We start from the raw sequence: 16772 nt of genomic DNA on the forward strand, positions 1-16772 counted from the left end.
CTAATCATCTTAGAACAGCGCTTCTGTAAGAAGCCGACACACCACATCACTGAAAACTATACGGTGTTTTAAATACGGCAGTTGCAACAATGATGTAGGCAGAAAGACACAGAAGGAAATGTTTCCAGAATGGAATGAGAATGAAGTCTTGACCAACAGGAATTGCTGATCACAAGCAAGGTTGATAGGAAAACACAAACCATGCAAGATTATTTAGACTTTTAGAAGAAAACAAAAGCAGTACTGAAAAAGCAGTAAAAGCACAAAGTAAGAACAAAGTTAGAGAAAAGAACTTGTCCCTGGACTTCCATATGCTTCCAGAGCACACTGTGTTTCCTCCCATTTTCCCATCCTCAGCCAATATTTCCTGGAGGGGGAAGAAAACAAAACAAAACAAAACACATTTATGGCTTGAAACCTCCCATTTCGGTAAGTGTCCTTCCTCAAAACATCCCCAAAGTCTGTCGGGGCTGCTCTTCAGCTCTGCCCGACCTGACACCGCTGTGGGCCGGGCAGCCCCTGACACAAGGCCGGGGCCAGGTCGTGGGCTCGCAGGGAGCCGCGAAGGACGGGGGGCCACTGCGCCGACACAGCGAACCCGTACTCACATATTCCTTCACGTTCTTCGTCTTCACGGCCTTGTAGGAGGAATACGCGGGGTAGAGGGTGCCGAAGATCAGCCTGCAAAAAGAGCAGAACCCTCAGCGCCTCACGGCACCGCAGCGGCCCGCACGCCGGCTGCCTCCGCCCTGGGCGGCTCCCGCTCCCCCGCCCCCTGCCAAGGCGCTGCTCTTGGGCCGCGGCAGCCAGCGCGGCCCCGCCGGGACGCGGCCGTATGCGCCCGGGAGGCAGCGCCCGCCCCGCGGCCCCTCCTCGCCCCGAGGCTTCTCCGCGGTCCGAAACCCCCAGCCCCACTGGGGGCGGGGGTCGCGCCCCGCAGGGGCTCGCCGCAGCGTCCCAGCCCCGAGAGGGCCCTGCGCATCCCTCCGCCCCAGCACTCACACCACGAGGCGGGAGATGATCCAGGAGACCATGGCGGCGGCGCCCGGTTCCACGGCGACGGGAGGCGACTCTTAACGGGCAGGTTCCTGCAGCAGGCGCAGCCCCGCCCCGGTACTTACAGGGGCGGAGCCGAGGGGCCGCATCGCTCCCCGTGCCACCGCGGAGACCCCGCCGCCCCGCCCCGCCCCGCCGGAAGCGACCGGAGGCGGCAGCGCCGGGGCAGCTCCGCGGGGGGCTCCCCGGGGGACAGGGCGGAGAGCAGTGCTGCAGGAAAGGGGACCGGCTGGAGAGACGGCAGGAGAGTAACACGCGCAATGTAAGAATATTACCGAAGCGTGATCAGTCAAGGTGACAGACGCTTCAGGAGGCGGTAAGAGAGACGGCGGAAGAAGCCATCTTCCAAAATTAGAAGTTACCTGCTCTAGGAGGCCCAACACAACAGCCGTCAAAATGATGCAAATAAATCGGCTACTTAAAATCTTTCCAAAACTCTCAGCTTCACTGAAAACTGTCTGTAAAACAATTAATTAACTCACAGGTACAGCAGAGGTCTTATCGAACCTAAGGGATGAAAGCTGTTCTTTGTAGTTTCCGGGATAACTCAGTGTTGCCTAGTGCTCTCGCTCCTAGGAATCACAGATGAGAGGCCTAGGATTGCTTACCTATACAAACAAGTCTGAAAGGGGAGGCAAGTAAACGTTATTCATGTGTATGTCTAAACATACCAGCGTGCCAGAAAAGTGAGCAGCAAAAATTGTTATAGCGACTCAGCAGAGAGTACTGTTAAGAGAATCACCCTCTACAGTCATTGCAAGAGTTAATTGAATGTTTTGCACCCCTAAGGAAACTACAGACAAGGAGTGATCAGGCTTAATACACAGACCTTTGAATCACACTAAGGTGACCATTACAGAAGCTGAATTTCAATATTAAATATATTGATTTGCTAGAAAGCCTCGTGCAGTTCTTTAGCTAACAAAAAAGACACCCCCCTCCCCACCCCCCACCAACATAAACATCAAAACACTAAAGAATATACTATGGCAAAATCTCATTACTTGCCAAATAGCCTTTCTGAAAATGAAAGAAACCAAAGAAAGGGAGCAAAAACAGTGATTTGCTAGGGAAGAATTTTCTCACGGATGCATGAGCCTCAGTGGTAATGAGCAATGGTGAAAAACACACAATGTCAGCAACTTTCCATTACATGCAAGAGCTGAAAACAAAACTGTCACTACAGACAGTGACAAAGAACATTTTGTCACAGTCTGCTTTTGGATATGAATGGCCACAAAATGATTGCATAAGGGACTGCACAATTTACACCACTGATTGCACAATTGACCTACAAAATAGGATAAAAGTAATCTGCCCTCACACATCCAAGTAACACAAACCTGCACTTCCCTCACCAGAACAATTGCATTTCTATCCCCACCAGTTTTGTGCCAGGGATCAGGTAGAGAACAGCTCTGGTACTTGAATAATGTGCTCATGTTCAGATGAGTGAAAGATGCAAATAGAGAAAATTCAGAGACTTGTTGAGTACAACGTATGAAAAGAGTGCAAGTGCCGAGTAACTGCAGGATGGGTATGTGACACACAAAGAAAATGTGCGTTAGTGTTCTAAACTGTTTAATGTGCCAAGGAGTAGCAGGAACATTTGCAATTAGAGGTATAAATAGTGATAAGAACAACAAAATATGAGCATCGACATTAGTAAAGCAGGTGGTCTTGTGAATGTCTTAAGCGAGAGTCCATTATAAAGTGGCAAATTAAGCTTTAGAACAAGTCCAGGAAAAGTATTTTAAGCTAGCAATTTATAGTTAGCAACAAGGAGCTTGATTTCTTTCCATATCACGAAGAAGAATGAGAAATTAATTCATTACCTTCTCACAAGGAAAAGCTGCTGGTACTGAAAAGCTATTTTTGTAACAAAAGACCACTGTAGGTCAAACTGAAATAGAATGGTTTATTATTAAGTTATTAGTAATGTTGCATAGTGTTGAATAACTAAGATTGTAAGACTTATCCAAGAAAGCAATTCATCGATTGTTTTCAAATTAAGGCTGTGTATTTTCTACCACCAGATACACTACTGCTGAAGTAACTGATGACAAATGTGTGTTCTACAAATGTTTAAAACAGTTGAATAACAATCCATTTTATGGCCTAAACAATGAGGCAAGGGAATCATATCTTCCTTGACCAGAGAAACTTGAGCAAAGCTCCATTTACACCAATGCCAGGTCAGATGCGGAGATCCTGCCAAAACTGAGGTTCAGGCAGAAGCTGCTCTAATGAATAGAAACTACAATTACTCAGTGCTGAAGAACACAGTAGCTCTGGAAAAAAATGGCAGAATAAATAAAGGTCTTAGGAAGGAAGGTGAAGTGGAAGATCTCAATAGCAGCCCTGTCTCTGAAATTTAAAGGTGCATTTTGTAATGTAAGAGTATCAAACCTTGAAAGGACTAAGGAAAACAGAGACAGTGTAAATTGACAATGTAAACTGACATGGTAGAAGTAAGGACCTAGAACTAGATAAGATTATTCTGAGAACATTTCCTTTTTTCACCTGTTTTGCTTTGTGATTGGAAGCCATTTAGTTTAGAAGAGACCTTCATACTGGAAGCAGCTTTACTTTATTAATTCTGCATCTTGAAACTCACTTTACCATTTTTGTATGAGTCTATATATAAGCACAAAGATAAAATAAAAAGTTCTTCCAAGGTGGGTGGAAGAGGGATATAAACAAAAGTAAGATGAGTTGTACCTGGTTATTTTTCAAAAGCCTAGTGGGAGTGTGCAGCTGTTTTTCAATGGTTGAGATTCGGGATCTTAGAGACACGGCCACTTAAGATGAAAGGAAGCTATGGGTTGATTTCAGACTCTGAGATGCAATGGGAGATAGCGACCACAAGCAGGTCTATGCAACCCAAAGAGACGTGGCTTAAGTTAGGGGAAATGCTGAAGGTGACAGTCAGATGGGTTTACTTACTGGTAAGATGTATTGTCCACAGGTGCTTTCATGCTATGCTTCACTCCCATGCTGTGTAGTTCCATGCTCATTTTCTACCTAAACAATACTTGTAAGATATGCTAGATGCATGACTAATTCACTAGCACATAATAAATTTCAACCAACACCTCACAACCGAAGAAGTGAGGAAAAGAGAGGGAAAGTCCAATATGCACAGGAGCAATACATTTTAAAGAGCATCTGTGCCTGAAAACTTTTCATCTTTGTATTGCAAGTAAATCCAACTTACTGTTTAACACCTAACTCCCCTCCAATACAATCCTGATTCCACATCCCCAGGTTCTACAAGAGGTGACCTCAGAATCTGTCAGGTATTAAATGAATTATACAGCCTTCAATGTATTACTTCTTTCTTTCTCATTTATGTTGCCTTGTTCAGTTTCCTCAGAGTACGGTTTATAAACAGAGAAATGATTAAATGTTGCAAAATTAACCTTTGTTGACTGTTATATTTTTAATCAACATCAAGTAAGGGATGAAGTTGTTGGGTTGAAAAGGCATTTCTTTCCCTTCATCTGAGACTGAGAAAAAGAGATGAGTGTATCCTGTGTAATGTTTTGAAGGCTCTGTGAAACTGCTAAATGACAGTGCTGAGTATGCCCTTTTGCATGGTTGAACACACATCAACCTTCTGTATTGCGAATGCACTCTAAATTCACTTGGACAGGTAAACAGCTGTAACAGCCTGAATCCCTTCTCTCATTTGTCTGTAGTCCCACAGGATACTAAAAGACAGCAAGGCGTTAGCCAATATTAAAAAATGCTGCCTGCCCACTGTCTTATGCAGCTCCGTTTAGTAACAGCAAGACCACATTCAGTAGAATAAATGTCATGTAAACGCTAAGGATGTTTGAAAGAAAACAAAACCAAAACAACCAACCCCTCAGTTGTCTGGGATTTTATATATAAACAGGCACATATATAAGTATGTATATACACTTATAAAAATATATACATGTGTCTCTCTCTATATGGTTATATATATTTATATATGATCTACATATTTTAAATATACAAAAATGTATGTTTGCTGATACATGGTATATGAAAATTCTATTTCAAAAATTCTGAAATTATTGTACAGTGGCAGTTATATTTTAATTAGTTGAATAGAGTTCTAGGAGCTGACAATTACAGTTTTTAATCAACTGAAAATCTTACTTTGGTAGAAAACAAGCAAGAACTGGTAAGTGGATTCTGAATCTAGCTAGATGCCAATCTGTACCTATTATAAAAAAAATACCTACTTGGAAAAACTTGCCAAAAGAAGCGGTAGCCTCTACCTCTTGATCTATACAATCCAGATAAAGGATAAAAGTGGTCAAATATAAGTTAGCAGAGCTGATTTGACCAATCAATTAACATTTTTTTTCCTGTCTTATATGATCTAAAATTTGGATTGCTATGTATTTCTTAATTTTAATCTATAATTTTTGTGCAAATCATTCCTCTGTTTTTGTTTGAATATTGCCTTAGATTAACTGTACTCTACAATTATTAAAGAGGAAATTCAAGAGTCAAAAACAATGTTTGATAGACTCAAACCAAACAAAAGCTCATTATGAGATGCAGAACTCTTGATGTAGATCACCACACTGCGAATGACCCAGCTATTGTATTACACACAGCGAAGTCTTTGTCCTTATGATCTTCATCTAACTCTTATAATTGCTGATACATATGCAAAAAGGGGGAAACATCTCAACTACAGCTAGTCTTTGAGAATGGTTTGTATGCACAGAGTCCATTAGGAGAGCACAAGAAACTCTGTGTAACAGGTATAATACTGATGCTGAATGGTTCATGGGTCTGGGATAATCCTTTTAATCTGTAGAAGACTGGCATAGCCCATACTTGAAGGACAGCTGCAAGGGTATGAAGCCAAAGAGTAAACTACGCGAATCAAGCTATCAACCTGAAATGCTGCCAGCCAACGGGTCAGTGAAAAGAACTGCTACCGCCATCACAATCTACAAAGCCAGAAACCAAGAAATCTTTACAAGCCCATCTATTTCTTCAGTAGAGAGGGCAGCTCTGAATCCCAGCCTGGTAGAAAGACAGCAAGAGGCAGGGAGCACAGCACAAGAGATGTGGTTTATGACAAGACAGATGCTCTGCCAAAATTAACTCATGAGTTAGTTTTAATCAAGAGTCTGGAGACAGCTTGGTATGCTGCTTGCATATATTTGGGACCCCAGGCCTAAAATACCCAAGCCAGGCCCAGGGCAAGAAATTACCAGCTAGCCTACACTACCACTAGCAGAAACTGAAATAACCTCAAAGCAGGAGTACCAGTGGCCAAAACTGAAAGAAATTGCCCAGACTGTTACAGTAAATGACTTTTATTTTAAAAAAATGAAATAACCGTGAACATATTAACAGGCCTGCAGGTGGCACTACAGTACAGCTGGATATAAGGTAGATATATTTCCCCATGTACCCAGACAATGAAATCCATTGCATCAATGCTGACATTAGCAAATTCTGAATACAGTTCTATCAAGCAGAAACGTTTTACTTAAAATAGTTCTGGACAAAATTGATTCTGAAAGTTAACATTTCCTTCACTTTTGGAAAGGATAGATGTTTTCAGCAAGCACTGGTTTAGGGTGAACTATTGCCTGCAGTTACCAGTGCAGGGAGAGATGTACAACATCTCTACATGAGAACAGAGTTCATAGTTCTTTTTACTTCTCTTTCTGAGGAAGCAGCGGAGACATGGGGATAGAGGAGAAGGTGGGTGAGGAATATGGGCAAGGGAGGTGGGGTGTCAATTTCTATTCACTCTCCTTTGGCTGTTTTTGTGCTATTTTGGACTGCTTTCTAAAAATCACTTCTTTATTTTATTGAAAGGAAGACTAAATGTAATGCGCCTTTCCTTGAAAATCCAAGAACAGTTGTGGTACTTCAAAAATACTAAAAATATCTACTTTCATGAAATATTAACTGTTTCACTACAAACCTAGTTTTTCACTAAATACACAATTCTCCTATTTCTGGAGCCTTCTGGGGAAAAAAAAAGTGGGTTCTCCCTTTATTTCTGCAACTCTACAGTGTATAGAGAAATGGCTACAAGAAGGGGAGTGCAGAGAATAGCTTCATCTTTTTCCTTGGCCTGTATTTCACATGTGAAGTTTACTTAAATTTCTGCAGTTGGGCTACTGTTGGTCACACTCCTTTAGCAGCTATCAACTAAGTCTGCAGTAGGACAACCCACCTCCAGCAAATTCCTTCTAACTTTGTGGAGACTAACTAGGCATGAGGAAAAACACCCACACTCTTTACACCATTTCTATTCATAATATGCAGGAACACCAAGTGGTTTCCATGTTCTTCCAATTTGCAAAAGGCCACAAGAAAGGGACATGGCACCTTTCATTAGAATCTGGAATTCTGCATGTAACGGTGCAACCTTCCATTAGACCTTCAGCGTTGAGGCAGCATAGAAATCAGTGGCTGAAGAGTGTGTGTAATACTGACCACACCAGCTCTTAGTGAGAAGCCTCTGCTCCTGCAGAGGCAGTCGTGCAGTCCCTGTATATACTGTGAGCAAAAGGCTTACTTCACAGGGCATTTGGAATTAGCAGTTCCTACGATCTAGCTAGTTTGGATTCATGAGCCTTCAGTGTGCCAACAGCATCTTTCACTGCGTGGTAGATAATGTTCTTCACCTGTAAAAGAAGAAAAAAAAATAATCAACTTCTCCAGACTAACAAGGAGTCTAACATACCTATGCAATCAATGCTGGCAGCTGAATTTGTGAGAGTTAGCAAGTATACACAAAGTATTACGGCTTTAGTATATCAGCACACGTTTAAACTGTCACAGCTAGACTACACAAATATTTCAGAGACCTACACACAGCAACTTGGTCACACAGCAACCTATTTATTCATGTTATTTTAAGATAAAGCCTCTCCTTCATGACAGCTATGAGGAAGTACACTTTTAAGTCATGCAAAGACTTCGAAGAAGTCCTTTTGATCCAAGTCACTTACAAGTACATATGAATCAAGCCCAAAAGGAACTTGTGCATCTTACAGAAAGGCAAGCAAGATTAGAGGTGAAAAATCCACTAGTAACCACAGTATTCTGTTCTGTGTTGAGCTATCTAACAGTCAAAGCTATATCTTGTTTCAGATTTATAAGAATTCAGTTTCAAGTAGTTTAACTGTGCCAGTTCAGCTAACTGTGAAGCGCCAATATTTTTCCCCAATATACACATGATCTCAGTCTTTTCTATCATTTGTGTGACAGTTAAAGGACTTGAGTTATTCTACCCCATATACATATATCTATCACAGAAACATACATACGTATAAAATGTTGTAATACACTAATACTATAGTACAGGAAAATGAGGAGAAATAAGTAAACATTGCAAAGATCACTTATGAGGCACAAATCATAGAATCACAGAATCCTTTAGGTTGGAAAAGACCTCCAAGATCATCAAGTCCAACCATTAACCTAGCACTGCCAAGTCTACCACTAAACCACATCCCTAAGCACCACATCTGCACATCTTTTAAACACCTCCAGGGGTAATGACACAACTACTTCCCTGCGCAGCCTGGTCCAATGCCTCACAACCCTCCCAGAGTAGAGGTGTTTCCTAATACCCAACCTAAATGTAACCACTATTCATTTTCACTGGGCTACTTTGTCAGTAAGTAACCAGCTTTTTTATTATAATTTTTACTTGGCTAATGAGCATTATTCATTTTTTGCAACCTATTCATTTATAGGCACACTTCCTCATCTTTATAACTACAGCTGAAGAGCTACAGTGTTTGAAGATGAATCCTGACGACGTGTGTTTAGAGTTCTGCTTTACTTTAAAATCTCATGCAAAACCATACAGAAGCTCATGGCAAATTTTCACCAAATTCTTTGAGAGAATCAGCTTGGTACGTTCTGACATTCTTGGGTGACATACTGGAGAATGGTTACATATTGAGTAGTCATCTTTTCTTGAAAAAGCCATTCAGCAGATTTCTGCTCCACCTTCACTTTACACCCATGACATTGCTAATACAAAAAGAATGCTGACAACAAAATTTGTTAACTACACAAATATTAACTCTTTAGAGGCATGTATCAGTGAAATCAAGAAAGGCCTCCTTACAGTCTTCCCTATGTATGACTTACTGCCTTAAATACAATGTTCTATTTCTTTTTAGTGAACATAGTATTCTGTGCTTAGTTACTGGTTTAAGCAGTTGCACTTCTTCAAAGCCAAAACACACTTCATTTTCCTTTTCAGGATTAGTTTCCATAAGCAAGCCTTTCAGTCCACAGCAACTCTCTTTCAGGTAATACAGAAACAAATATAGGTGTCGTTAGTGAAATAAACATCTCTTCAAAACAAAGCATTGCCTTTTGCTTTTTTAGTAAGGATTTTTTCCTGCTGTATGTCACTGCTATTCAGGATTCAGCCATTTATAAACTAATTAAAACTGACACATGCACTAGTCCAGTAGCGGGATAGTTCTTTGGAAAGCCAGAAGTTTATTACTAATTTTTGTTTATATGATACTGTAGACATAGATACACAATTATTATTTGAAATACTTATCAAATGAGAACCTCCAACGTTGTGTAAAGTTGTTTTGTTGTTGTCGTTTGTTTTAAATCATTAGTTACATGTTTCTAATACTAAACAAACGTGGCCAAACATAGGATATATTTAGTGACTACCATCATAAAATGGTTACCTGCAGTTTATCCTCATGGTTTGTATGTGTATTAGACAGATGTCTGAACTCCTGGGTCAGACGGAAGCAGTGCTTCACATGTTCTGGAGATACAAAATCTTCTGCCACTTTAATGCAGCTGTACAAATTATGGACCTACAACAAACCATACAGAATCAATACAAAAAATAAAACCAAAATGTTTGGTTCTTCTGCATTTGCTTACCAGAAACAGGAATTGAAACCTATTTTGGTTTCAAATAAAATTGTGTCTCTAATGTTAGAACAAAATACATGACATCTCAGATGTCCCCTTGTCCTCCCTCACAAGCTACTCTTGCAAAACATAACTTCCCGTCTGTTCTCCACACTTCATCAGAATTCTGTTCCCTATGCTGAAGTTTTACTATGCAGAAATGTTTTCCAACCATTCATTCTAAATATTATTTTCTTAATTCTGTCACACTATAGTACACATCATTCAGGTATTTTTATCATTTTTACTAACATAATGACAAAGATTCAATTCAAACAGATCCTGTAAGAACTGCATACACAGAAAAACAAATCAGCAACAATAACTAACAGTTATTTGGAAGTCACAGTTCTACTGTGCTTCTAATTCAATTCGATTTGTCAATATGGCCTAGAGTTGGCATACTTACCTGATGGGGAGCACCAGCAGGAATGAACACAGCATCTCCTAGGAACTGCACTATTGCCCAACCTTGTACACCATACTCATCATAGAGTCGCTTACGTAAGGTCTGGTCCAAGTACCAGCTTTGGTCATGAATAGGGTCATGATCTGGGGGATTTTCTTGGCCTTGCTCTTCTCCGACCTAGGGCCAAGATACAAGATAAAAAAGAAAACGAACCATGACACAGTACCTCGATACTGCTGTCTCACAAAAAGCTCTGTACCAAAACACATACCAAACATATCTTTAAACTATTTCAAAGTGGGATGCTACTTCATCAAGTTCATTTAGGTCTTAACTAGCATGATATGCATTAGTAATTAGCATGAAGATCCTATACCAGGCTAAAGACCTGTGGAAAAAAAATAATGTCTTCAAAGACAGTGTAAAAATATGTATGCACTTGATGTCAATAGCAATTTGTATCATTCAGCTGCTCTAATTAAGCTTGTCAAGATACCATGTAGGCTCAAGACTTTGTCAAAAACATACCTTCCGGAGAAGTTCCCTTATCTTTTCAGCATCCTTGGCAGCATAGATATGCCACAATGCTCCAGGTTTTTCTCTTCCTTCATGGATTCGCTGCTTTGTTACATCATCAGCATCTCCCTCATCAATTGTTTTCAAAACTTCTGAAAGGGGAATCCACATGAAACCAATATGATTGTGAAGCTTCTGATTTTTGACATACAGAACAGGAAGTAGCCTTTTGAGACACTAAATCCAGCCACACTGCAACCGCTGCATTAGAGTACCCTTTCTAAGTGCCTCAAGCTTCACCTTAAAATTCAGGAAGTGTGACGATTGACAACTAATAAGAAAACTCAGTCATGAATTCAAACCGAACTAGCTATAATTATTCAAATATAAGGAGAAGAAAAAGTAACCTTTCTCCTACTTTCTTGAGGCACATGCATCTAATTTCTATGAAAGCTCTGCTTCTTTGACAGTTGGGAACCAATGAAATATTACTGCGCTTTTAAATACACGCTGCAGATGTAGCAAACTAAAAATATAACAAAAATATTTGGGTTATGTCTCTCAGTTACAATAAGCTTAAGCAACAAAAAGTATAGTTTCACATATACACTTGATTTTTAATGGACTGAAAACATCTTTCCTCAAACATTACCATCATCATGGGTTCCTTCCCCAATGGGAATTCCAACGTACACCATGACATTAACAGCATCAGACACATCCAAATGCAGATTTGTAGTACCAACTCGTCTGTCTTCTGCAGTGATTAAGCCTATAAAATAGTGTAAAATAAAATAAGACCCTATTTAAGCTTCTAAAAAATTAACCTTATTGAAAAAGCTCTCTAATCTGCTGCCTTTATGCAGCAATGAAAGCAGAAACCAATGTCAAGGAGCAGCTGTAGTAATTTTCATGTCATATATGGCATAAGTAAAAAGTTTACTGAAAAATAGTATTTTTATTTTTAAATAGAAGCAGCAAGTATAGTTATGAGAAAACAAGCATTTTAAAAACAGACTGAATTTGTACTCAACAATTTTGTCTCCCTGAGGGTCATTTATATAATCTGCAGTAGGGAACTTTGCTTTTGTAATACAGGTAGGTAGTATGCGTTCTCTGGCACTGACTTCCTTCGCTTGGCAGTACAAGAGAAACCTCATCTGCTATAACTAGTATTAGCAGCATCCTTTGTGTACCACATCATTGGACTGTCACAAGTATACGCCTCCAGCAGTTAATTATTTTTTCATACTTAGCTGTAAAATCCACATGGTCCACTGAATTCACAGTAGTTATTGTCCAAATCATTGTTAACAATTCAGATTACAATTTAGTAAAGGAAAACACCTGTAGACTCTCAAGTGCTTATACCTTTACACTCATTCCTCTAAAGCGGCTATGAGTAATGGCTAGAGTGAGACTTCAAATGTTTACTGCTTAATTCTTTCACTTTCTCACATAAGACATTCTCCTCTCTTCCTCTGATCCTTCAATGGCACTCTCTCTACTTTTTGTTTTACCATCTCCTCTAGCAAGTATCAAGGGAAACAAATTTAACAGATTACAAAAACGTCATATCAGCAAACACTAACAGAACTATGACCGTGAGACTACCCATTGTGTTTCAGAATCACCATCACAATTATCTCTCTCTCATTTAAAATGTAAGTTTTTGGGAACAGTAGCTCAACTCACCGTACAGTACCCACCATAATCAACCACAAACAACTAATTTAGACAGTTTTAACATGGATTTAGGAAAGCACAACTAAAATACAAATATGGATAAACATAATATGTAAGTTCAAAAAACAGACTGGACATATTCATAATACACAGATTAATTGCTGACTTCAGGTAAGGGTTCTTACAACCTCCAGACCCAAAACTGTGCTTTGCCAGTAGTAGTAGTTTATAATAAAAGAAGGGTCATTCTTTCCATAGTTATTTGCTACTGATCTAAATCACGCAGAGTATGCTGGGAAAAGCATCATCAATGTCAATTTTTACATTAAACAGTTTAGGTATTTATATATAAAATTGGTCAATATTTAAGGGTCCTATACACACAAAACTTGTTGAATAGAATAGGATTTCTCCATGGTCAACTTCTATAAATGTGTCTTTTTTCAGGTAACTGAATATCACTAAGAACTAAGCTTCAAACACAATTTTCCCATCTTAATGGGAAAAAATGGGAATAGTCCTTGAAAATGCTAAACACAGGAAAAAATTTACCTCATCATTAAGAACTTCCCTATACCACACATTCAGAAAACAAAGTCATATTTACGATTGAAATACATTTAATACACTAGAAAAGTTCACCATGGACATTCTCATTCACCACGGGCAAACTTACTGTTCCTACTCCTAGTTCCCCCCTTTATTTTATAATGCAGCTATAAAGTAAAAAAGGTACAAAAACCTTTTTGCAGGCAGACCTAGCTAAATATTTTCTTTCTGTTTTGAAGTAAATAAAGCATAATACTTTCTCTCTTTGGACTAAGATATATACATCTAAAGAGGATCAAATACTAGAGGGTTATATTCCATGCTAAAAAATACTATCAGCATTCCCTCCATGAACTGTTATACAGTGGAAAAGAAAATTTGATATTCAAGATAAATTTAACAAAATGAATCCACTCCTGCTGCTGTCAGCAACTAGCAGTATAAAAAGAAAAATTAAACTTTACTTATTACTTTGCTTCTTGCTGCACTCTTAGTTTTATATTGCTTAACTAGGTGTAGGCTCTTTGGTGTAGAGCCTTCATCACTCAACTTATGTGTCTAATAATACATAAACCAAAACATTGGACACCTTTAAATATTGTAAAAAACCACTCACTTTACCTAAGTTCGTTATTCCTGCCCCCCCCCCCCCCCTCCACTTCTTAAATCCTTTATTTGTGGTCATACAGTTGTGCTAAAAAAAAAAAAAGCAAAGTAACCCCACAAACACATTCTCAGAAATACAAAACATTGGCTTGCAGCATAAGTCTAACCTACACCTGATTACTGAGTTAAAACATTTTATTCCAAAAATATGAAACAATAAATCTTTCGTGTCCTCAGGTGACTTGTTACTCTAGCCATATATATATGATTGGAATTCAAGATCTTAAAAAACACTGCATCCCTGTATCTTAAATACTGAAAGAGCACTAAAGAAATTACTGTACTGGGTTTACGTTGCAAGGTTTTGGTAGCAGAGTGATGCAGGGCTGGCCTCTACCAAATGAGACCAAGGGCTGCTCTGTATTACTGGTGGTTCTAGCCAGCTCCAAGACAGGCTTCCCTTAAGCCCAAGCTGAGCCCATTTAACCACTGGCTAATTTTCCTTTCAACTGTAGCACTTGATCTCAAAAAGATATCAACTTTTCATTGAATCCTGTCTCAGTATTATGCTTATTATATGTATTGAATAATAATTGTTTGCAAACTTGTATCACATTGCTTGGAAACTACAACACAAAAAAAGGCACATATAAGAATCAGAGGACTAGCATAGGAATAGATCACACGAAGAATGCAAAAAAAAAAAAACAGAAGTGTGCTATAGGATAAGTTCTCAAAGTTCTGATTAATGCCAGTCTTGCATATGCCCTCAAAATAATAGAAAGTCACAAAAATCAACATCTTCAGAAATACTCTCACATACCATAGGCATTGTACATTTTGGGACCCAAGTCGGGACGGACAAAGTAGCTTGGCAGCCTAGAGGCCAAATTCAATCTGCCATCCCTCTTGGTATATTCAGGAAGAGGAAGATTTTCCATCAAGTCCTCAAATCTAGAGAGCAAAGAGAACAAAAACATGCTTTCCTCTGCTCTACTGTCAATATATCTCTAGTGCATTGCTGCTAAGGTTTACTTACCTTGTAGGCATCATATCTCTAAAGTCCTCCCCTGGAGGCCAATCCTTTAACTTTAGTACCATTGGCTGACCATCATCTGACCTGAGCCTCTCTGTAAGAAACAGATTAAGATTTATTCATGTCATTTTTATATTTTTTTTTAACACGACACATGACCTTGGTTAGGCTATATGTTTTTTGTAGCAAGACCTTTTACATTGCACAGCAAAATGAGTCCTGATTCTTGGGGGAGCACTCACAAGTATTATCATACTACAACCAAATAACAGTGTAACAATTAGACAGCGGTTGTGTCATTATCTACAGCAGACGTCTAACAGATCTTGCACAGCTACTAAGTTTTAAAAAAGTTTTTATTCAATTCTGAAAACAAGCTTTTCAAAGCATTTTACCTTACTGCCTTTAACAAAGTCTAATGCTCTGAAATCAATCCTAACCTCAGTATAAAACAAGAAGCCACGATACACCATGCTTAAAGGCTAAATAGCAGGCAGTTACTGAGGAAGACAGACTTTAGTTTCAACATCAAATGCAGTTTGCCTCAGATGCTAGGATGGCTATGAAAGCATTCTGAAGTGCATACATGTAGCAGTTTAGAAGACTATGCATAAAACATACAGAGGAAGCAGAGTTCACTCTTTACCAGATTCTTCACAACTCTACAAGAAATCATCAGATGGAAAACAGGACTGACTGCAGTCTGCTACCTCCACATTTTCTTTCCCCAGAAAGTAACATTCTTTATCATTTTCTACCATAGCAAGGATTGTCAGACAAACAAAAATCAGACTGCGTAAGCTAGCAGAGCTGCTGACAGTACTGGAAGAGAAAGTATGTAAAAAGAAACTAGGACTTGGAGACCTGTGAATCACTTCTGCATAACAAATTAACAGGCTGCAGAAAACAGCCCTAGTTTGCAATATAAAAAATGATCTGTTTTAAATGAAAATGAAGAACTGCATATATGTAAAACAAAATGACAGATGTAAACAAAACAAATTCTGATGAGCTAGGCATTTTAGAGAGGCAAGTGAACTGAAAAGCTCAAGGACTTAAATTTAAAGATGTTTCAGAACTTCCCGTATTCAAGATTTTGAATTCATCAAGGATCTTTGTTCCAAGGAAGGATAAGAAACTTGTAGGAAGGCTACCCGGAAAGGACAGAATGAACAGATACTTGGAGAATATAATGATCTGATAAATTATATGAAACAGAACAAAATTCAGAAATCTGACCAGCAAAGAAAGCCAGGTCTAAGAACGGTCCAAAGTTAGAACTGCCAGAAGTCCACTTAGAACTCACAGATATTAAAGTAAGAAGCAAAAGATTAAAATTAACTAAAATAAACTATCATATAGCATAATTAAGGGATCATCTCAATACCAGCTCCAAATTAAGAGGCTGTTCTGCATCTCTTCAATAGCTAAATGACAGTATGAAAAAAAAAATCCACATATTTGAGAAAACTAAAATTCATGTAATGCAGAAAAGTCAAAATCATTATATAATTCCCAATTTTTCTGTAAGTCAGTATGTGAAAACTCTGGACTAACAGCAAATAATACTCTTCTAAATTGGAGATTGCATTTGGCTGAAAAACAATAAATGAAATGTATTTAAAATAAACTTGCAAAAATAATAAGGTTTTCCAACCTGGATCCCTAACATTTCTCATACAAAGTGTGGTAAAGGCATTGTCTAAAAGGAATTCAACAGTAGATTTTGCTAAAAAGAACCTATCTAGAGACAAACTAGAAATAACATTTCTTGAAGACTTTCACAAATTACCCTGGCAAAAAAAAAAAAAAAGTGAAAAGTTTGTGAAGTTTGCCAATTACAGTTAATACAGAGAAAGACTATACCATTATATCCCTCTAGGCCATTTACTTCTGAGTAATAATGGAAATAGCATGAAATTTAATGATACAAAATACAAGACTGTGTACTTGGAACCACATTTTAAAAAGCCC

At 38.8% G+C, this 16772-nt stretch overlaps 2 protein-coding genes and 1 long non-coding RNA gene across 11 annotated transcripts in view; 1 reads left to right on the top strand and 2 right to left on the bottom strand.

The window, feature by feature from the left end:
• The window catches only part of REEP2 (receptor accessory protein 2), a 44638-nt gene extending 43468 nt beyond the window's left edge, over positions 1-1170 (bottom strand). For 6 of the 7 annotated variants that reach the window (XR_014572257.1, XM_083798293.1, XM_083798291.1 and 3 more), the window contains exons 1-2: positions 1003-1170; positions 609-681 (exon numbers count right to left, since the gene is read on the bottom strand). Coding sequence is in view for 5 of the 7 variants with exons in the window: in XM_083798293.1 (XP_083654419.1) it covers positions 609-681; positions 1003-1034 (105 nt within the window). In the remaining 2 variants the exon portion in view is untranslated. The remainder of the gene's footprint in view (positions 1-608; positions 682-1002) is intronic. The other variant, XM_083798292.1, reaches the window with a different exon arrangement.
• Positions 1171-1196: 26 nt separating this feature from the next.
• LOC310881240 lies at positions 1197-9764 on the top strand. Its single transcript, XR_014572260.1, has 2 exons — positions 1197-1372; positions 8793-9764. It is a non-coding gene; the product is annotated as an uncharacterized lncRNA (long non-coding RNA).
• The window catches only part of KDM3B (lysine demethylase 3B), a 52455-nt gene continuing 42053 nt past the window's right edge, over positions 6371-16772 (bottom strand). For all 3 annotated transcript variants that reach the window (XM_083798282.1, XM_083798283.1, XM_083798284.1), the window contains exons 18-24: positions 14802-14892; positions 14586-14716; positions 11574-11693; positions 10934-11073; positions 10406-10582; positions 9762-9896; positions 6371-7715 (exon numbers count right to left, since the gene is read on the bottom strand). In XM_083798282.1, coding sequence (XP_083654408.1) covers positions 7635-7715; positions 9762-9896; positions 10406-10582; positions 10934-11073; positions 11574-11693; positions 14586-14716; positions 14802-14892 — 875 coding nt within the window. In that variant the 3' untranslated portion in view covers positions 6371-7634. The remainder of the gene's footprint in view (positions 7716-9761; positions 9897-10405; positions 10583-10933; positions 11074-11573; positions 11694-14585; positions 14717-14801; positions 14893-16772) is intronic.

This window comes from Anser anser (genome assembly GCF_964211835.1).
Source record: "Anser anser genome assembly, chromosome: 14".
NCBI classification, from domain to species: Eukaryota; Metazoa; Chordata; class Aves; order Anseriformes; family Anatidae; genus Anser; species Anser anser.